At 28.5% G+C, this 21,982-nt stretch overlaps 4 protein-coding genes across 4 annotated transcripts; 2 read left to right on the top strand and 2 right to left on the bottom strand.

The window, feature by feature from the left end:
• The first annotated feature begins 2,913 nt into the window (after positions 1-2,913).
• On the top strand, positions 2,914-4,696 carry LOC126678244 (probable indole-3-pyruvate monooxygenase YUCCA11). The gene is made up of 4 exons (XM_050373149.1): positions 2,914-3,543; positions 3,921-4,154; positions 4,269-4,391; positions 4,493-4,696. Exons 1-4 carry the CDS (start codon positions 2,914-2,916, stop codon positions 4,676-4,678), a joined length of 1,173 nt encoding a protein of 390 aa, XP_050229106.1. The 3' UTR covers positions 4,679-4,696.
• A 1,670-nt stretch (positions 4,697-6,366) lies between these two features.
• Positions 6,367-8,170, top strand: LOC126675629 (probable indole-3-pyruvate monooxygenase YUCCA11). Its single transcript, XM_050370225.1, has 4 exons — positions 6,367-6,980; positions 7,304-7,537; positions 7,777-7,899; positions 7,994-8,170. The coding sequence occupies exons 1-4, from the start codon at positions 6,369-6,371 to the stop codon at positions 8,168-8,170; spliced, it is 1,146 nt and encodes a 381-aa protein (XP_050226182.1). The 5' UTR covers positions 6,367-6,368.
• Positions 8,171-14,116: 5,946 nt separating this feature from the next.
• Positions 14,117-15,115, bottom strand: LOC126675613 (uncharacterized). The gene has a single exon (XM_050370224.1). The coding sequence runs from the start codon at positions 15,113-15,115 to the stop codon at positions 14,117-14,119; it is 999 nt and encodes a 332-aa protein (XP_050226181.1).
• A 5,579-nt stretch (positions 15,116-20,694) lies between these two features.
• On the bottom strand, positions 20,695-21,982 carry LOC126672549 (basic blue protein-like). Its single transcript, XM_050366507.2, has 2 exons — positions 21,717-21,982; positions 20,695-21,077 (listed from the first exon to the last, which is right to left on the bottom strand). Exons 1-2 carry the CDS (start codon positions 21,892-21,894, stop codon positions 20,878-20,880), a joined length of 378 nt encoding a protein of 125 aa, XP_050222464.1. The 5' UTR covers positions 21,895-21,982; the 3' UTR covers positions 20,695-20,877.

Below are 21,982 nucleotides of genomic sequence, written 5' to 3'. Positions count from 1 at the left end.
TCGAGTATAACAACAAGCGAACCTAATGGGTTCAGTCCGAAAAGCAAAAGCCCAAGGCCTTTTGAAGGGTGTATATATAATCTAATTTAGAGCAAATTACTCTGAAGCCCCTCATATTTGTTATAATTCACACTTTGGTCACTCTTATTTGAAAATTAAACGATTTGTTCCCTCACTTTTGTTTCCGTCAACGATTTAGTCCTTCCGTCTATTTTCGGTGTTAGTCAACCGAGTCAAATAACTAAATGAAAAAATATTAATTTTAAAGAAACGATATAATCCTCCACTTTTGTTTTTTTCTACGATTTGGTCCCTCAAGTTTGAAATTAATTTACTCTAAGTCCTTTGACTTGGTCGACTAGCACCAAAAATAGACAAAGGGACTAAATTATTGACAGAATAAAAATTGAGGGACCAAATCGTTTGATTTACAAACAAGAGGGTCCAAAATATGAATTATAAAAAAGAGAAAATTACGCTAAGATTCCAGAAGTATACCATAATTAACAGTTTGGTACCCTTGTTTCAAAAGTCTATTTAATGGTCCCTCAGTTTTAATTTTGTTAACTATTAGGTCCTTCCGTTAATTTCAACACTTATTTTCAAACAATTTGGTACTCCACCTTTAATTTTGTGAATGATTTGGTCCCTCACTTTTAAATGATTTAGTACCCGAGTTTTAATCTGTTAAACGATTTGATCCCTCAAATTAACAGAAGGATCTCTCAGTTAATGGAATTAAAACTGAGGGACCATTAAGTAAACTTTTAAAATAAGAAGTATCAAACTGTTAATTTTGATATACCTCAAATGTCTTTAAGTAATTTGCTCTATAAAAATGTAAGGAGTTTTAAAGTACTTTGCTCTATAATTAATAATCAATTTAGGACAAGGATAAAAAAATAACCAACGAATCATACCTCAAATAGTATAAATATTGAATTACAAATTGTTAAGTGGTAGGTTATAAATTTTTCACAAGCATACCTTTTATTATAAAAAGAGGGACAGAGAGTATGTAATTTGAACATTTAATTAGACAATAAATTCTTAAATATGTAGACAGGACAGATTTGAATTTAATATTGATATCAAGTAGTCCTTGTAAGTACATATCTGGATATAATTAAATTAACTATTGGATTTTTTTACAAAAGTATTTCTTAATTAAATGTTTGTAAAAATATATTTTATTTTATTTTATAAAAATGATAGATTATCGGTAGATCATTAATAGATTATAATTAAATGGCATATTTTTATTAAAAAAATTTAAAAAAATATATATTTTTACAACAACAAAAAATTAAAATGTATTGTTACAAATTTTTTAAAAAGGTAACGCGGCGTAATTTTCTCATAATTTTTATAATATCAATTAAGTTTATATACAGAAAGGGAGAAAGTTAGTACTGAAATACGTACATTATATAAATTTAAGTAATGTAATTTTTATTAGAAGTCCTAAATATATAGTAATTATTTGTATTTAGAGTTTAAACTTTGCCTATTATGGACGCCCCCGTTATGTACATTTTCCTGTTGGCACTCTAGAAAAGAAAAACGTAAAACATTATCCTAAACTACAGTTTATTGATTTTTTTCGTCACATAATCCCCCTTCTTTCTCCCAATCTCTAATATTGCATTTAGAAGTATAATTAAAAATAGTCTTAATGTCACATATTATAACTGTATTAGTTGTTTTATTTATTGTTCTCGTAGCATAACCAGAAAATAAAGAGAGATAAATAATAGACAAGAAAAATGACTATTGATGGTATAAAAGAATATTGGAAATGATAAAATAAATAACCGGGGATAACCGGTAACTAGCAGCAGAGTAACTGCCAGCTCATCCGGATTCTGTATTTTTAGGATTATTTGCATATTAAATTCTAATCTTTCCCATTTATACTATTTAAGCACTACGTTTAAAATATCGCGTCACCCATAATATTCTTTCAATTTTTGGCATTTGGATTGTCCATAGCCGTTTTCACAAAATATAAAATTATGAAATATGTACTAAAACGACATCAAAAAACTAAAAATTAGAATTTAATTCCAATAACCCTAAAATTTATGATTTAATTTGAATCTCTTGAATTGCTACAAACCGGAAAGATTAGATTTTAATTTGTCAATAACCCTTAAATTTACCCTATTTAGGTCAAAATAGGAATATTTACAAAGAAGAAAAAATTATTATTTAGTCTACAATAATATAGAAGATATCAATGGAAATGAAACCCATTTTTAGCTATTTTTCCCCTTTTTTATTGATACAATTCTTGAAAAAAATGAGACTTAAAATATCTGAACGGAAAATGCTATTTAAATTTTAACCCACCATTTTATACCACCTCCATTGTCCATCCTTACGTGACATCATTTAATTCGTCTAATTTCTCTCTAAAAGTGTATATCTCAAAAAACAACTTTTAATACATTCACTAATTTATTGACACGTTAAATGGGTTAAAGAATGTGGGTTAAAAAGGGGGATTATATAGCATTAGTCTATCTGAACCATCAATTTGATAATTGCATAGTAAGATTTGAGCTAAATTAGGTAAAGTAGATATTGAGGATCTACACAAAAGAACTATAAAAGGAAAACAATATATTTCTAAAAATCTAAACCAATGACAAAAGCTGCTTTTGATTACACAATTTTGATACATTGAATATTTACAATTATTCACTTATAATGAATAAAATACATTTTAAGAAATGAAGTAACATGGAAAAGAAAATACGAAAATGCTACATTTGTCAGTATATATAATTGTAATGCATATACGCAGCAAACATGAAGTCTAAACAAATCTAATACATTGATTTTTCTATTAAATTTCTCTTGAATTCAATTCAATTTTTGAGTGTGTGTTCATCAATTTTCTTGACACTAATGGAAAAAACCAATAATACTACTAATACTACTGTAGTTATAGTTGGTGCAGGCCCTGCTGGTCTAGCCACATCAGCATGTCTCAATCGCCTATCGATCTCTAACATTGTGCTCGAAAGAGAGGATTGTTATGCTTCGTTATGGAAAAAAAGGGCGTATGATCGGCTCAAATTACACCTCGGTAAGCAATTTTGCGAGCTTCCTCACATGGAATACCCTCCAGACACGCCTACATTCGTACCGAGGGCGACTTTTGTTAGTTATTTGGATAACTATGTGACTCAATTTAAAATTGATCCGAGGTATAATCGATCTGTTCAGCGTGCGTTTTATGATGACGAGAGTGAAAATTGGCGGGTTGAAGTGAAAGAAAATTGTTTCGATTTGTGTGAGATTTATCTTGCTAAGCATCTTGTGGTTGCTAGTGGTGAAAATAGTGAAGGGTTCATTCCTAAAGTTGTTGGATTAGATATTTTTGATGGTGAGTTCATTCATTCAAGTAAGTATGTTAATGGAAAACAGTTTTGTGGCAAAGATGTTTTGGTTGTTGGTTGTGGAAATTCCGGAATGGAAATCGCTTATGATTTGTCGAACTCCGGCGCTCGTACTTCCATCATCGCTCGCAGTCCGGTATTTAATTTTTTTTCTTCGTAATTTTATATAAATAGACTAAAATTTATACTTTTTCTATTCTTGTTCCAAGAAGATTTTGATTTTAATTTCATATCATAGTGAAAGTGAAATATGATTTATTCAATAAGTTTAATCAATAAATTGGTCTAATAGTTCCAAACAAAACAAATCTTTTTATCTTGTTACAAAATCTAAGCAAAACTTTTTATTTTAGCAATTTTATCCAAATTTAAAAGGTTGATAGTAATTTTAGCTCAATTTCAGTGATTTTTCAATTTGAAAATTAAAAGTTTTTGTTAAATTTGTGAAAAATAAAAAAAATGATTTTTTTGTATGAAGTACGCTTAATTAATTAGAGTTTTTCCTTTATGCAGGTTCATGTTGTTACCAAGGAGATGGTGTTTTTAGGCATGAATTTGTTAAAATTCTTTCCTTGCAACTTAGTTGATCCATTGATGGTGATGTTATGCAAATTAAAATATGGGGAATTGTCTAAATATGGACTCAAAAGACCGACTGAGGGACCATTTTATCTTAAAGCCATAACTGGTAGATCTCCTACTATTGATGTTGGTGCTATTGAGAAGATCAAAAGAGGAGAAATTAAGGTACTAGATTTTATTTTCAACATCAAATTTCTCATTAGTTATTCAAGTGTCATTTTTTCGATTGTTATAAGTAAATTTTAAAATCCAAATTAACAAGTTTATCGATATTGTCAGGTATTTCCTTCAATAACAAACATTAAAGGAAATCAAATCGAGTTTGCAAATGAGAGAATCAATAAATTCGACGCTATAATCTTTGCCACAGGATACAAAAGTACCGTGAAAGACTGGCTTGAGGTACATTAATTATTGACTAATCACAAATGTTCTCTAAATTCTTAGTATTTTAGCATTTAAATATCAGACTAATTTGATATTTTCTTAATTAACTCTTTTAGGACGAAAATGACCTATTCAACAAGAATGGAATGCCTAAAAGAAATTTTCCCAACCACTGGAAAGGAAAAAATGGCTTATATTGTGCTGGGTTTGCCATGAGAGGATTGCTCGGAATATCTACTGATGCACAGAACATTGCCAAAGACATCAGTCTGTCACTGAATCTGCAGAACTATATAAACTGATAAAATTTTGTAGACCATATATATATATAAGTAGCGGGTTTAATTAGGAGAAATAAATATAAAATTAGCTATTTTTAGAAGTGAATTATATACAGGTGTGATAGTTTATATTTCATGCTTAAATTGTCCTCAAACTATCCTACTTTTAGAAAGTAATTACAAAAATTTGGGTCATAAATTGCTAATTATATTCAGTATTCACTTTATAAAATATTTATAAAAATATTTTTAACCGACATTTATTTACCATAAACACACCATAAATACACTATAAATACACCAACAAAAATAATTAAAAAAAGCAACAGAAATAGTATTTTTGAAATGAAAAGGACAATTTAAAAAATAAAAAAAAATATGAGATGCAATTATTTATAAAGAGTGGGCCGCTGAAATTATTTTCTAAAAATAAGATATTTTTGAGAATTATATCTAAATTAAAACTTTATTATTAATTATTTTCCATTTATGTTGATATGCTCTCTCCAGGGTTGGCCATATATAGGTTAAGCGGTCTATGAGGCATGAGCATTATTTATAAACCGGATCATACTATTGTGGTTTTTAAAATTTTGAGTCTAAATTTAAAATTTAAACCTCTTAACCATTTAAAATAGTCAAAATTTTCCATTTTACGGGTTCTATCTGTATAATCATAAGAAGATAAAAATTAAAAATCATTCATAAAATCAAATTTTAAGTGTATTCTAATACGAAACTAAAATTACATTTCAATTTTTAATGAATGAGAACATGAAAGAGGAACTTTTTCTAAAGTACCTCCTTTTGAAATATAATTACCTCATCATTTTTTTTAACTTATTTATATGTCATGCCTTTTTTTTACTAGAGTGATTTGTTTAGAGTTTTAATTCAAGAATACCTTTTTTTATTTTTTTAAATTTTACGTCTTTCTTTTATAGATTTTTTTATTTTTTTTATTTTCTGGCGGTATTTTTATAGTGTTTTTCCTATGGTATTTTTATAATGTATTAATTATGGTGTATTTTTATGTTCTTTTTAGTGTAAAAACACCATAAAAATATAAACCAATTATTTGTGTACGAAATTAACAGTAAAAACACTATAAACACACTACAAAAATATAAATTAATTCATCGTGTACCACTACTTGGAGTGTGAAAATCCTAACCTTTAAAAAGTCACTCTAGTTATAGATGAACAAATACCCAGTAATAAGATAAATAATTTGAGAATTTCAGATATTTTATTATTATTTTCTTTTTAATTTAGAAAATTATAGCAAGAATGGCACCTTTGTTGTAAACCTAAAATGCACTTACCATAGACTATACAACAAATTAAGAAATAAGTTGCATATTAGAGTATATTACCAAATTAGTTAATAAGAAGTTATGAGAGTTAATAAGAGAGTAACATATGTCATCTTACCACAATAATTTTGAACTCCATTAGCGAACTTATAAAGTAAGTTACGTATATATGAATCTTAAAGTGGTAAGAAAAATTATTACTATATAAAGAAAGTGTTAATTACATGCAAAGTTCAACAAAAACTTGTTACTAGTTAGTGGATGATAGTGAAATCCATATCTTAAACATTTTCACTATAAAGCATACGAAATTAACAAAACCCTAACTCATAAAACTTCTTAGTTCTCTTTCTATTTTATAAACCCTAATTTTGCAAATTCTGCTACAAGAAATTATGGAAGAAGCCATGGTAGTTATTGTAGGAGCTGGCCCATCAGGTTTAGCAATCTCTGCATGTCTAAATCGACTTAATATCGAAAACATCGTGTTAGAACGAGAAGATTGCTACGCTTCTTTATGGAAAAAAAGAACGTACGATCGTGTAAAATTGCATATTGCAAAACAATTTTGTGAGCTTCCTTACATGTCTTACTCATCTAATGCACCCACATTTGTTCCTAAAAAAGGTTTCATTTCTTATATTGATGATTATGTTTCATATTTTGGGATTAAACCTAGATATCATAGCTCAGTTGAATCAGTAAGTTATGACGGTGAGTGTAAAAAATGGCGGATCGATGTGAAAAATACATTTTCAAATGTAAATGAAGTGTATTATGCTAGATTTTTTATTGTTGCGACCGGTGAAAATAGTGAAGGAGTAATTCCATCTGTGGCTGGATTAGATGGGTTTAGAGGAGAATACATGCATGCAAATCAATACGTAAATGCGAGAAAATTTACCGGGAAAGATGTTTTGGTGGTTGGCTGTGGAAATTCTGGCATGGAGATTGCGTATGATTTGTCTGAGTTCAATGCTCGAACTTCCATCGTTGCTCGTAGCCCGGTATTTATTTAATAATTTATTTATTATTATTCAAGTAACTACAAAAAACAAGGTAAAATTATAATGGAGTATTTGTTTGTGATCGAATAATAAAGGATATTTAGGACTGATTTTTGGAAACTCATGACAAAATTATAAAAAAAAGTTTCGTCAAAAATTTTATGACAGCAATTTCCATCTCAAATCTGTCACAAAACTTTGCGGCGACAATTTTGACCATCACGGACTGACAATTTTTTATAGTAGTTAGATGTTTTAAAATTAATTTTACAAATATTTGAATAAATCTAAGGAGTTTTATTATGGTTGACGTTTTTGTGAAGGTACATGTTGTGAGTAAGGAAATAGTGTATATAGGGATGCAATTGATAAAGTTCCTGTCTGTGAAAGTAGTAGACAAAATTTTGATGAAGCTTTGTAAATTGAAAGATGGAGACATAAGCAAATATGGACTTCAAAGGCCAAAAGAGGGTCCATTTCATCTTAAATGTACAACTGGTCGATCCCCTACTATTGATGTTGGCTGTCTTAAAAAGATTAAGCAAGGAAAAGTCAAGGTATAATTTCTAATTCTAATCACTTATATGTGTATGCATAATTTTGAGTTTATGAGTTTTTCTCCTTCAAATTATGGACTAATTTATCATGAAAATAAGTTAAATGATTCAATATATATTTTATTTTTCTTATCAATTAGACTTTTTTTTTTATGATGGGACATAAATAATACCAGATTTATACGTTATTTATGTGGTATGTATATATAAGTGAATAATAAAAATTGAATTGTTTTTAGGTTTTTCCATCAATTTCAAGCATAAGTGGGAATTCGGTTGGATTTACAAATGGGGATGTAACTAAGTTCGATGCCATTATTTTTGCCACTGGTTACAAGAGTACTGTGAAATACTGGCTTAAGGTAATTAATTAAACTTCATGGGCTTCTTTCCAAAATCTTTTTTACTTTAAAAAATTATAATATATTAATTTTGAAATTACCATTCAATTAACAGGATGGTGAATCTCTATTTGGTGATGATGGAATGCCAAAACGAAATTTGGAGAATAAGTGGAAAGGAGAAAATGGTCTTTATGCTATTGGATTTGGGAGAAATGGACTATTAGCTATTTCCAGAGATGCCAAAAATATAGCAAAGGATATTAAATTGATTTTGAGTCACCAAAACTGATTACTTTGATGATAATTATTCGAATTAATTCTAGGGTATTTTACACAAATCCCTCAATTATGGTCTTATCTAATGTTTTTACCTCTGTTTTTTTATTTTTGCAAAAATCTCTCAATAAAATAGAAAAGTTTTCACAATTCCCTTCTAACCCAAAATTAGCAGGTTTTAATATAAAATAGACACTTATACCCCTGCTTCATAAGAGACCATACCTCCGTCGTTTTTATCCTTGCCGCAATCATTGACGTTGCCGACCCATTGACATTGCCGGCCCATTGAAAGCTGAACCAAAAAGAAAAGCAGCACCTCCATCCAACACACTAGCTTTCACCTCCATCCAACACACTAGCTTTCATATCTGCTCAAAGCCTTCTAACTGTGTGATGTCTTTGTCTTGAAATTAATTCGATCTAGAAAACAGGAATGGAATGGATGAATATGCCAATGAAATACGATGACGAAGCCGAGGGCAATTGTTGTTTATCAACTCCAGCTTCAATTAATGAAAAACGATGAGCAAGGAACTGATAGAGGTATTAATATTGTTTATCACTTTCTCCTTATCTAAATGATTTAGCTATAGGAGAATTGATTTTTATCATCACGTCAGTGTCCAGAGCTGTCAATTGTATTTCTATGACTCTTATAATAATTGGTGTCTTATGGTGTTACTCAAACTAAAGAAGTCAATGGCTCAAATTATGTTGGCTCATCTATTGAATTCATGCAATGTGTATATGTTACAGCAAATGTAATCGCAACCCATGTCATGGATAATTCTATCTCAATTATTAAGGAAATGTCTTATTTGTTCCCATTTTTCTTTATGTATTTGATTTTGAACCATTCAATCTACTGGGATAAATTCATACTGAATGAGTTAACACCTTTGATTTCTAAGCTAGGTAGCTTCATAACTAAATGAATTATTACAGGTCTAACATGATGGAGTTCATATACAGATAGAGGACAATATAGCTAATATTTATTTTAAGCAATACGTTCAATTGCATGACTAAATGAATTTTTAAAATCCAAAGTCTTTCTATTTTATCATTTGGATATGATAAATGAATCACAATCAACACTCAGAATCAACTAAATGAATTTCTGTTTTATCATTTGGTATGCCAACTTTTATTAAAAATTAAATTAAACTACATAAGTTAATATAAGTTCACATCCGGTTCACATCAAGTTGATTTTAAGTTTTATAAACTGTAATTACATTTCACTAAAAAACAATTATTTAATTTTTATAGTAGACTATATCTCAAAATTCTCTATATAAAATATCAGATAAGATTGTAAAAAGCAGTAAGACAAATTTTATAAAAAAATGAATTAAAATAGTTCAGTTGATATAGGTTCATATCAGGTTCACATCAGGTTTATTTGTATATTACACTGCATCTCAAAAATTTATCTTTGATGGTGTAAATTATTAATAAATTATTTTTCACTTGTTAGCTTATTTTTGATGGAGTAAATTATTAATAAATTAATTTAAAATTATTTTATTACAAGTTTACTTTAACTTTATGCATTTTAAATTTATATTAAATTTACATTATGTTTAGTTTAAATTTAGATTTGGATTAATTTCTATAAAATATTAAATAATTTTATTTTTAATTTATTATCAGTTTATTTGTCACTTACTATGTTTATTTTAATAGTAAAAAATATAAATAAATTAATATAATTAAAATAAGGTAACTTTAAAAATATATTCAACCTACTAAAAAATTACTTTAAATAGTTTACTTTTAATTCACATTAAGTTGACATTAAATTTACTTTGAGTTTATATTTAATTTATATTAAATTGACATTGAGTTCATATTAAGTTCACATCGAGTTTATATTAAGTTCACATTGACTTTATATCAGTTTATTTTTAATTTATTTACTTTCAGTTCAAATCCAATAAAACCTTAGATAGTTATTTTCATATTATAATTACTTTATTTGGCACTATTTAAATTGTTTTTAATATTATACATAATTAATAAATTAATTTAAATTAAGTTGACATTAAATTTACATTGAATTTCTGCTAAATTTACTTAAAATTTACATTTAATTTATATTTAGTTCACATACAGTTCATATTCAGTTCACATCGAGTTCACATTAAGTTTACATTCAGTTCACTTTTAAATTTAATATTTTATAGTCTAAATTATCAATAAATTAATTTAATTAGAATAAATAAATTTTAAATTTATAAACAATTTAAATACTGAATACTAATTTAAGTTAAGAAAAATTAGGAAATTCAAATAACAATTTTTAAAAAGTTCAAATACTATCGATGTAATTTAAAATTTATAATAGTTTACAAAAAAAAGTTTGCTTTGAATTGACATTAAATTTAAATTAAGTTGACATTATATTTATATTAATTTTATCCTAAATTTACTTAGAGTTTACATTTTTTTCATACTCATTTAATATTTGGTTCACATTCAGTTCATATTTAGTTCACATTGAGTTCACATTAAATTTAGATTTAGTTCACTTTATGAATTTAATTTTTATAGTCTAAATTATCAATAAATTAATTTAATTAGAATACATAAATTTTAAATGTATAATCAATTTAAACACTCAATACTAGTTTTATTACAACCACGTATCCGACCACGACTACCTCGGGTCCGACCATCGAACTACTATGTTTTTCAATTTTAACAAGTGAAATAGTTTATTAGTCTTACTCATGTATTAATAAAGAGTGAAAAATATAGATATATGTATAGTTTTTTTTTTAATTTTACAAATTAATATATTTAATAATTTTCAATTTTCAATATCCTTATATTTTTAAAATCTAAAATTATAATTCATCATTAAGACCCTTAATTAAATTTAAGTGTGATGTGATGATAAAATTAGAAATTTAAGAATCAAATTAATTTTAAAACAACACTTGAGAACCTATTTACACTTTATGCCATTTTGGTATATCTTGTTCCTTTGTACAGGTGTACAAGTGTAAAAATGAATAACAACACCAGTGGAGAAGAAACTGAGCAATCCCGTTGAAAGCCACAATCAAATTAAACAACTCAAATGTTTACTCCATGGGAATCTCCAATGACGGTATGAATAAGAGCAGTTGTAACAAGTATCGATGCAACAAGTTGCACCGGCAGTCCGATGTTCCGGCTATCGGCCACTATAGATCTGATGTTCCGGCAGCCAACCACTAGAGGTCCGACCACCAGTAGTTAACCCGCGATGGTCCGACCACCGGACAGATCAGACCCGATCTATACCAAATCACTATACAGAAAATGGAGGAAATCATTATGAAAAAATTGAAGTTAATGGAGGAAGAACATTACAGAGAAGAAGGAAAAATAATTCAGTATAATAAATGAAGAAAAATTATGAGGTGTAATAAGAAACACAGTAGGTAATATACACATAGGGACAAAGTAGGAAGGGTAATTATAAAGGGGTAGGCATAGAAACTTGTTTTAAAAAAAGGGGGATTTTTGATTAATTTATTTTTTTGAGTCACTAATGTAAAGTTTTGAGTTTTTGGGTTATATGGTGACATTAACTCTTAATTCTACCAATTTGCTGATATGGGCTACCAAAGAAAGGGGATGGGCTATTAAAGGGTCCATCTTCCTCTCTTTTGTGTAGAAATGTATTCTTAATTTATTTATTCTTTTGTGTAATCGATAGAAATGTCACTAGTTACTTTACTAATGGTCTATTACAATGTCTTTTTATAACGAATATTTTTATATCGTTTTTAAATCTACCTAATAAAATCGTTACTAGAAATTATATTTTTAATAATAATTTATTTTATATTGTTTTTAAATATAATTATATATAACAACTAATTATATCATTATAAATTATATATTTTACCCATGACTTGTCATTATTCTATTTTTTGAACTCTCAAAAAAGTTCCACATGATAAAAAAATTAGCCGGATGTCACATTTGTAGTAGGTGGGTCCAACACATGAGGCACTTGAATAAATATACACTCTAGATCTCCTCCCTTAAATTTTAGGCTTAATGGAAAACAATCCAAACCTTTACAACTTTTTGCAATTATATATAAACTTTTTAATTTTTACAATAATATCCAAATTGTATTATTTTATTGTAATAATATTCAAATTGCACTTTTTATGTGATTTTTTTTTTGAGTTTTTTTGCCATTTTTTAGGACTTTTACTATATTATTATACATCAAAACATAATAATAGCCTAATATCTTAATTGAAAACAATAAATTTAGCCATCAATTTAACTATTATTGATAAAAAAAAATGCAATTTGGATATTATTGCAATAAAAAAATACAATTTGAATATTATTGCAAAAATTAAAAGATTTGAATATAATTGTAACAAGTCATAAAGGTTTGGGTTTTTTTTACCATTAGGCCAAAATTTTATAATTAGACTTATACTTAATGTTTTTAAAATCAGACTAAAATTTATAAAGATTAAACTTTTATTTTATCATTAGGCCTTGTATCAACATTGAGAGTGCTATTACAACAACAATAAGATGGTTCATCCCTTAACCACTACTACATTCCTCAACCATCTGTGTCATCCATAAAAAATAATCCTGTTTTAAAATTGTGGAATAGTTCAAAGATAGAAACTTGATTTAGAAATTTTTGAAAAACAAAATTAAGAACATTCATATCTAGATATAAAACTAGAAGAAATATTAAAGAGAAAAAAATAAAAATATTTAGGAATTAAATATGATTGTGTGCAAGTAAATGAAAAATATAAAAACAAAAGTGAAGAAGACGAGAATGGAGGTTGGGTGCTGCAGGAGTGACAAGGGAGTGGATTTGTTTTCAAGTGAAGCGGGTAGGTTAGGTTTTATTTATTTTTATTTTAAAAACTTTACTTTACTATTTAATTTTCACAAAACAGTATGTTAGCATTTTTCTTCTAACGAAAAAAATTAAAAAACTTAAAATCAAACGCAAAAGAGTTGGTAAGGCGCTCGCCTGATTTAAGTGAGGTCGCGGGTACGAATGTATTCATATATGCAGCTGTTTAAAATTTATAGTTAGAATTTTGTCTTCCGCAAAAGATATGTCCTGCTCGAGTGATGATTAGTCTTAATGTAAAAAATTTAAGCGTGTTATTTTATAGTTGGAATCCGTTAAGAACACCTGATGGTCAGACAAAAAAATTTTGAGAAGCTTACTTTGTTGAGTATGTTCATATTTGTCTCATTAAAAATGATAATATAGTTATATGATTTTTTTTAAAAAAAAAGTATTTCGTTTTTAGTCTATTTGTTAATTTCCCAACAGATGAAAGTGATAATAATTTATTTAATAGTGAAAAGTAAATATAGTTTAAATAAACAAAATAATTGTAGCCAACCCGTGGTTATTATAAAAAAGATTTTAAAAATGCAATAAGGGATTCAAATGATCCATAAATGATAAGCTTTGAGTTTGTTTTGTCAAAAAAGTTATAAGTTCGACTTTCTGGATCTCACTATGACAAATAGAAGGGCTGAAATGATTTTTCTTCCAAAAAATCTAATACTATTGTTCAAGAAAATACCTATAGAAATCCCCTGAATCCTACCGGAAAATTTATTCTCTGAATCTAACTGAACCAACTTTAAGTACAAATAATGAAAACTTCATTTTAAAAATTTCTAATATTTAATTCGATTTCAGAGATTTCAGAAACCCAGTCAGGCGTTAGCTATAGCTCCCATCGTTGACATTAATCCTCATGTCTCATGACTGAACAAACAAATTGGCATCGCCAATTTATCAAAAACATAAAATTTATAAGTTGAGAAAAATAATTTCCAACCATGGGATTTATTTAAATCTTCAAAAAAGTTTAATTACATACACATGATCAATCTAAGACGATCAATCAAATCAATTACAATCTTCAATGTTTATATAACTCGCTCAAACTTCAAATTGCTCCAGCTGAACATCCTTAGCCTTTAAGGGTACATATTCACCCAATAAATATACTTCAAGATGATCCGACAGAGCCGACTTATCTATATTTTCATGATGATACGATTTACAGACAAAGTAAATCACTGTCTGAATTACCAGTCCACTCAAAAAGAATACGAACAGCAACCAAAAACAAATTATTCCATACACTACTCTATTAATCATCAACGATCTTCCATGAACAACGTAAATCTCAAAAATAAACTGTATTATAAAATAACACAGATTCAACGTGAAAAATATAATACCGGTCAGCCACATCTTCCCTTTAATCAAAGCTCTGCTCTTCACCATAGCTTTAACTCCACAAGCCTCTTCTAAAACAGACACAACGCTCGCCAACTGCCAAATTATGCTCAAATACACAATACCCACAAAATATAAACCCAAGAAAATAAAAAACGACACAACTCCGGTGGCGTCGTCGGAGATGAGAACTGCTAACATTATAAAGAGGATAATAGCAACGACGTGATAAGCAAAAACAGCACTAAATATGCATAAAAAAGTGACCATAAGTCTCTTCCAAACCTTAGGGACTACGCTCATAACTTTCTTGAAGCTCACGTCTCTCCCGGTGTAAATACAAGCGATGGTGTAAACAACTGCGGCTGTTGATAAAAGCGAGAATATAAGAAAGAAAGTGAAGTATGCGAATTTGAAGAGCATTAGATAAGTCCAGTCGGAAGAGATGAGATCGTTGAGTTTGTTGTATCGTGGAGAATTAATAACGGTTCGATCTAACTGGCGTTCGTCGTGCATGATGTCGGCGAAGATTAGATCGGAGATTTGGATATGAGCTAGGAAGATGAATGTTAATGGAAGGATTAGAGAGAGAGTTATTTGGGTGAAGATTTTGCGCCATGTGAAGATGATTTTGTATGATTCTTTGAAGATATCAAGAATTCCAAGAAACTGCATCTCTTCTTGTTCTGTATCCATTTCTTGAACTTTTCTTGATGATTATCAGTTTCTTGAATGTTGGAGAATTAGAAAGGTAGATAATTTGGCGATGGATTATAGCCAGGCAACAAGATGGAACTACAATTAATTTCTTGGTGAGAAATTTCTTGACTTTGGAATTATTAATATGATCAAGTTGAAAAGTCAATGCATATATATAATTATTAAAAAACAAGAAAATGTTTATATTATTGAAGCAAGTTATCGATCCTCACGAAAATCTGTCATTGTGATCTCAGTCCCACCATATGCATATATTTTTAGACGTATACCAGATTAATGAAAATAAAAATAGACGATATGTATATATTAAGACTGAAATGTATAAATATTTAACAATATATTATGTATGATGAAATTAATAAGATTTTATTGTCAATTTACCTCTTTACTTGCAAGCCATAACCAAATAGTATAAATATTTATTTTCTGGCTAATTTAATGTGTAGTCCTGATTTTGACGCATGTGTCTCACCTCCTATATAACTATTATGCTAAAATGGAAAAAAAAAAGACCAAATAAATTAAATTTATGATTAAATTAATCATAAAATTAAAATATATACTAAATGATATTATTTTTAAATTGAAGGGACAAATTGTCACTTAAATTTATTTTAATAGTAGTATAAAACAATTATTGGGAGGAATGATTTAATAATTTATTATAACAAATTTTCAAGTTTTCAATATTTATTTGTTGAACTAATTTAATAAGATTGCTTAAAAATATAAATGTGTAAATAAGAAACCGGAGCTTTGTTTTTGGTCCTAAATGGACGGCGAAGACTGAAAATTTGTACAGGGTAATTCATCCAGAAGGACATTTTCATGCTCTAGACCGAGTCAACGCCCTTTTTCCTCTTTGAATATTTCCAGGAACTTCCCAAAATTTATTGTTTAGTCCAAGTCTTTGGAGACTCAAACTCATACAAAATTATTACAATTAAATAAAAATCATCTTCACATTATTTCGTCATTATTAATTTTTTCTTAATTTTAAAGAGTTGGCTGTTTTTTCTTGACATATTCCCTACTACCCCTATATCTATTTTATTCCTATATTGTAAAAGAGATGAAAAAAAGGCAAAAGGCTCACTTTAGTCTTTAAAATCGGACAAAAAAATTAATAAATTTTTAAGTTCGAGGTTGGCTCACTTTCACACTCTTTAACTGTCCAAAACGAATCACATCATACTAAAAATTTGACTCTATTAGTTTTTTCTGTCAAATAGTTATTAAACATTTAAAGTTTAAAATAATTAGCAAATTTATACATACAATTTTTTCACCCTCTTTTTCATTTAAATATCAATAATTAAAAAATATTTATAATTCAAATATTTATAAAACAATCGAAACACTATTAAACATTTCGAAACAAAACTAAAGGCTTCGAAATCCTATTAAACACTTTAAAATCCAAATAAGTAAATCTAATTCACCCACCCACCTCCAAACACCCACCGAAAACCACATTTATAATAAATATTTTAACTTTAAGTATTTTTTTTAATTATTGATATATAAATGAAGAAAAGGGTAAAAATAGTTAAAAAAATTATAAATATAAAATTGGTAAGTGTTTTAAATATTAAGAATGTTTTTAAATTTTTTTTTTACATATCACGTCATCATTTAATTGAAGAAATTAACGGCGGTGTAATATGAGCCGTTTTGGACAACTATAAAATGTAAAGTGAGCCAATCTCGACTTTAAAATTTTTTTTTTTTTTTTTGTCCGATCTGAAAGAGTAAAGTGAGCCTTTTACCTGAAAAAAAACACTGCAGAGTCCCAAAATCCCCTAAATGTCCAAGTTTATACTTCGTGGGGTCTCTTCGTGGGGTCTCTATTTGGGCTTTAAAATTGTGATCTTATGCTGCTGTCATGGGCCTTGCCAGCCCTAGCTTGCATAACAGACTCTATGAAAAACCTACTTTAATTAAAATTACTTTGAGTGAAGGAAAAAAAAAGGGCTTTTTATATAAAATACAGAATTTGGGCTAGACTTTACTTTTATACGGCCCAATCCATATCTTTACTTTTCACATCATCAATTTTATGAAACCTAACCTTTTTTGTTTGATTTTTTTCTTTTTTACCGTCTTCTTATTTTCCTTCTCAATTTGCGGTTTCTTCATTTTTCTCCGCCATTTTCGCTTCTCTTCTCCACGATTTTGCTGTATGTTATCTCCATTACTGCACGACTCCTCTTACTTCACTCATTTTCATCTCTATTTCATCATTATCTCAACCGTTCTTACTTATATAACAGTAAATTCTTTTGAGTTGTGAAAAAAAAAATTCACGATTTCTACTCCTTCGCTTCCGCCGTTTCGCCTCCGCTGTTGCGCCTCCGCCGTTTCGCCTCCATCGTTCCGCCTTTATCTCGCCGCGCCATCTTTCTTTTATCTTTATAATTTTAGATCTGAAATTTTTTGTTCTTTTTTTTTATTTTCAGATCTGTAATTTGTTTATCTTTTACTGTTGATTCACCATTAAACATGTATAAAGAGTATCTTTAAAGAATTTAATACTTATTTCATGTTATATAGAATAATTTTGTGATTTTATATAATAAAATTCTGTTATTTCTGCATTTTTTTGTGTTTTGTTGTATTTCTGCGTTTTTTTTATTCTGCAGAACGATTTATTGATGATGATTGATTGCTGAATTATTATAATGTTACAGTGTTGTTGATTTTATGTTGACTTTATGTTGATATTATGTTGATATCTACTGATTCTTTTTATTTTAACATTGACAAATAAGATAATATTGTCTGTGAAATAAACTTTCGTTAGATGAAATGAAACTGTATCATAACCGTCTTTGTCGAAATTTAGTTAGGTATGAGAGGTGGAACGCAAAACAATTATACAAGTGATTTTGAAGAAACTGTGCAGCTGCAAAGAGAATTGAGGAAAAAAAATATTTTCAAATAGATTTCTTTAATTTGCGAACTGTTGTGTTGGTGTATATTTAATATATTTTTATTTTTATATGTAAAAATAATTTTATTTTTTCATTTGAATTATTGTCGTTGTTATCAACATAATGTCAACATGATATCAACAATTAATGCTAATTTAGTCAAGATGTTTGTAAAATGAGAACATCGATTAATTTAAGTCAAAAACAATCAACATATTATCAAAAACATGTCAACAGCTCATCAATACAGCAATTTAAGCAATTTACTTTTCTTTTAATGATTGAAAAATCAATATGTTATCAACAATATATCAACAACATGTCAACATAAAATTGAAAATAAAAAAAAGTTAAAATACTTATCAACATAATGTCAACAATAAATCAACAATGAATCAACAATTAATGCTAATTTAGTCAAAATGTTTGTAAAATGAGAACATTGATTGATTTAAGTCAGAAACAATCAACATATTATCAAAAACATATCAATAATTCATTAATACATCAATTTAAGACTAACTTTATTTTTCTTTCTATGGTTGAAAAATCAACATGTTATCAACAGTATATCAACAACATGTCAACATAAAATTGAAAATCAAAAAATGTTGAAATACATATCAAAATAATGTCAACAATAAATCAACAACGAATCAACATAAGGAATAAAATAGAACATAATTTTTTGAAAAATTGTGACAAACGATAAAATATCAACAAGAAATCAACAATATGTCAACATAATAATGCAAACATATAATTATTTAGTCTCGGTTAAATTTTATTTTATTTAGTTTATTTCGCTGACAAAGTTATTTAATTTGCCAATTTTAAAAAAAGAACAAATTTTTCCAATGTTAAAATCAAGGAAATACCAACTGATTATCAACACAAAATCAACAACAAATCAACAACACTGTAACATTATAATAATTCAACAATCAACCATAGTCAAAACATCGAGCTACAGAATAAATAAACACAAAAATACAACCAAACACAAAAATAAAATGCAGAAATAACAAAAAATTATTCCATATAACCATAATTTTATATTACATAACATGAAATTAACATTATATTCTTGAAATATAATCTATATACATGTTTAATGGTGAAAAAACAGTAAAACAATTGTAGATCTGAAAATAAAAGAGAAGAAAAAGAAGAAGAATGAATAAATTGTAGATCTGAAATCAAATAGATGACACGACGAGCAGAGGAGATGATGGCGTTGGCGAAGATGACAACGGAGACGGAGGAGCGGAGGAATAGAGGACGGCGAAGCGGAAGACGACGGAGAGGAAGAGAGAAGAAGATGAGCTGAGAGGAAGGGAGAGAAATATGAGTTGGGAGGAAGAGAGAATTGAATGATGAGGAGAGAGAAAATAAATGAAATTATGATGATTGTGCTATTAGGGTTGAATATATAAGATCCGTATAAAAGTTATAATCAGCTCCGTGTATGCTAGTTTAGTAAGTGAAAAATATGACATGTATAAAAGTAAACAATTAGCCAATATAGGTTGTTTGTGTAAAAAGCCCAAAAAAAAACCTGAATTTAGCACGAAATATCAAATACACTCAAATTCGCAAAATCATATTAAATCACTTTACAATTTGGCAAAAACCGGATTAAAAACATCCCTCGACCACTCTTATCCACTTTCAACCCTCGTTTGAAATACATTTTCAATGATAAAAAGTCTAAAATAATTTTTATTTTTTTTTAATTATTTAAATTTATACTTTAAATTTTATATTTTTTTTAATTTTGAAATATTAAATAATTAATCACCCACTGAATACCACCGATCACCGCAGCTGTATTTTTTTTCCAGCAAAATCTTATTTATGTTCATCAACAAAGGAACATATCCCATGAAGATCTGTTCAACGAAGAAACAAATCCCAAGGGGCTCTGTATTTTGTTTTGTACGAAGAACAAATCCCAAGTGAGATCTGTTCAAAACAATGAATAGATCCCACTTGGGATCTGTTCTTTAATGGCGGTGGTCGCCGATTTTTTTTCCGGCGACAGGTCAGCTTTATTTTTGGTATTAAAAAAAAATCGGTATTGGTAGCAGAGTCGACGGGGATTTTTGGTGGAAATGAGGGAGTAAATTGATCTGGTTTTGCAAAGATTAGGGGGGAAGGAGGGTGGTATTCTCATTCTCCTAAGGAGGCTTATGATATAATTTGTCAAGTTGCGGGTTTGTTTAATTCACTTTTACAAATTTAGGTTTATTTGATATTTCAGTTAAGATTTTTTTTATCCTTTACTCAAATTACTTTAGTATTATACCTTTTGTTATATTATTCATATGTTTAACGTTTTAAGGGTTAATATCATATAAAATCACAATCTTTACATGTTTTTGATTTTAATTACGTCCTTTTAAAAGTGTCAAATAAAATCATTATCTTTCATTTTTTTGCAAATCTATCACCGATGAGAAAATATAAAATAGAATAAAATTGACCAATTTTCAACGTCGGGATAAGTTGAAAAGAGGTTAAAAGGTCGGGATTTTTTAAGGTATTAGGTCTATAATTTATGAAGGTAGCCCAGCCAAAAATGCGTGACCTTGGGGGACCAAATCCAACAATTATAACACATTAAACAAATCCATATTACTTATTTAATAGTAGCTATAAACAACATATATGAAAGAAACATACTTATTCTAGCAAGTACACCCAACTCTTACTGCTACATACATAATTTAAACAAAACCACACATAATTAAGGAACACAACACAATCCTAAATTAAGGTATACAAACAGTTGACTAATGAAGTTCAAGTAGCAGTAATAGCAATTTTCATGCCAGACTGACAGTGGCCAACAATACTGCAAATGAAGAAGTTTTGTCCCTTCACCAGCTTTATCTGATCTTGACCTGATTTGTACATTTTGGCACCTGCTGGTGCACTGCAGCTTGTATAACCACCTCTGTTCACTGCTACCACATTGTGTACTGTTGAATCATAGTTGAATACTGCAGTTTTTTAAACACGTTTTAATTAGTAGTTGTACAACCCACCCTTAAATATAGCTTATAAAACATTATTATATGTATCATTAGTTTGCTAGTTAAGAAGTTTGAGTGTTAATCAAATGGAACTCGAATTTAAACTACTCAATGCAATTATCAAATTGAGTTCGAGCAATAAATACTCGACTCTATAGGTTCAAGGCCGGCTAAGGCCTATGCCTAAAGTCTCCAAAATTTAAAGGAGGGGCGTTAAAAGAGGTACAAAATGTTGGCTAAATAGTATTTTTCTTTGAAATAACCCTCTAAAAACAACACACAACAAAATTTACTTTTTAAATATTTATGTAGATCACCACATCTAAGTAAAGTAGAGTCCAATTCTCAATTTTTTATGATATTTTAATTTTTGTAATTTAGAGTCAAATCAAGTTTGAATTTCACTCTATTTTAACTTGATCCCACTTGACTATAGTAGGAATTAAAAAGTTGCGCTTTGTGTTTTAAAAATAGAACCGAATCGTCTGATTCAACTGGATCAACCGTTAATCGGCGGTCAGTTTGGTGAATTCTTCTTCAAAACCCAAAAATATGATCAACGTCTTTGAACTGAAGAAGAAGATGAAGGTGAAAAAAAAAGCATACCAAGTGAATCACCAGCTCTAAAACGTTTGCCTTTAGGCCAGGTATCTAAATTGAAAGTCCAACCAGCAGAGCCACCGACAGTGTAAGTTGCACCATAAACTTGATCAGCCATCATCAAACCCAGTAGTGCAACCATTATCACCACGGCTACACTTGCACTGCCTCTCCCCTGCCCCATTAATTAGCTATTAAAAACCAAAGAAAACTAAACTTTTGATTTTTGAGTGAGTGAGGTTATGTGAGGATACAAAGTAGGAATGGTACCC

The sequence above is a fragment of the Mercurialis annua genome, linkage group LG1-X (genome assembly GCF_937616625.2).
Source record: "Mercurialis annua linkage group LG1-X, ddMerAnnu1.2, whole genome shotgun sequence".
Classification (NCBI taxonomy): domain Eukaryota; kingdom Viridiplantae; phylum Streptophyta; class Magnoliopsida; order Malpighiales; family Euphorbiaceae; genus Mercurialis; species Mercurialis annua.
This window is presented reverse-complemented; position numbering and strand designations above follow the sequence as displayed.

Coding starts and splice junctions, on each gene's coding strand:
- LOC126678244 (XM_050373149.1), top strand. CDS start 2,914: ATGGAAAAAACCAATAATACTACTAATACTACTGTAGTTATAGTTGGT. Junction 4,155..4,268: donor TCAAAAGAGGAGAAATTAAG/GTACTAGATTTT, acceptor CGATATTGTCAG/GTATTTCCTTCAATAACAAA. Junction 4,392..4,492: donor CCGTGAAAGACTGGCTTGAG/GTACATTAATTA, acceptor TAACTCTTTTAG/GACGAAAATGACCTATTCAA.
- LOC126675629 (XM_050370225.1), top strand. CDS start 6,369: ATGGAAGAAGCCATGGTAGTTATTGTAGGAGCTGGCCCATCAGGTTTA. Junction 6,981..7,303: donor CCATCGTTGCTCGTAGCCCG/GTATTTATTTAA, acceptor GTTTTTGTGAAG/GTACATGTTGTGAGTAAGGA. Junction 7,538..7,776: donor TTAAGCAAGGAAAAGTCAAG/GTATAATTTCTA, acceptor AATTGTTTTTAG/GTTTTTCCATCAATTTCAAG.
- LOC126675613 (XM_050370224.1), bottom strand. CDS start 15,115: ATGGATACAGAACAAGAAGAGATGCAGTTTCTTGGAATTCTTGATATC.
- LOC126672549 (XM_050366507.2), bottom strand. CDS start 21,894: ATGGGGCAGGGGAGAGGCAGTGCAAGTGTAGCCGTGGTGATAATGGTT. Junction 21,078..21,716: donor TAGAGCTGGTGATTCACTTG/GTATGCTTTTTT, acceptor AAAAAACTGCAG/TATTCAACTATGATTCAACA.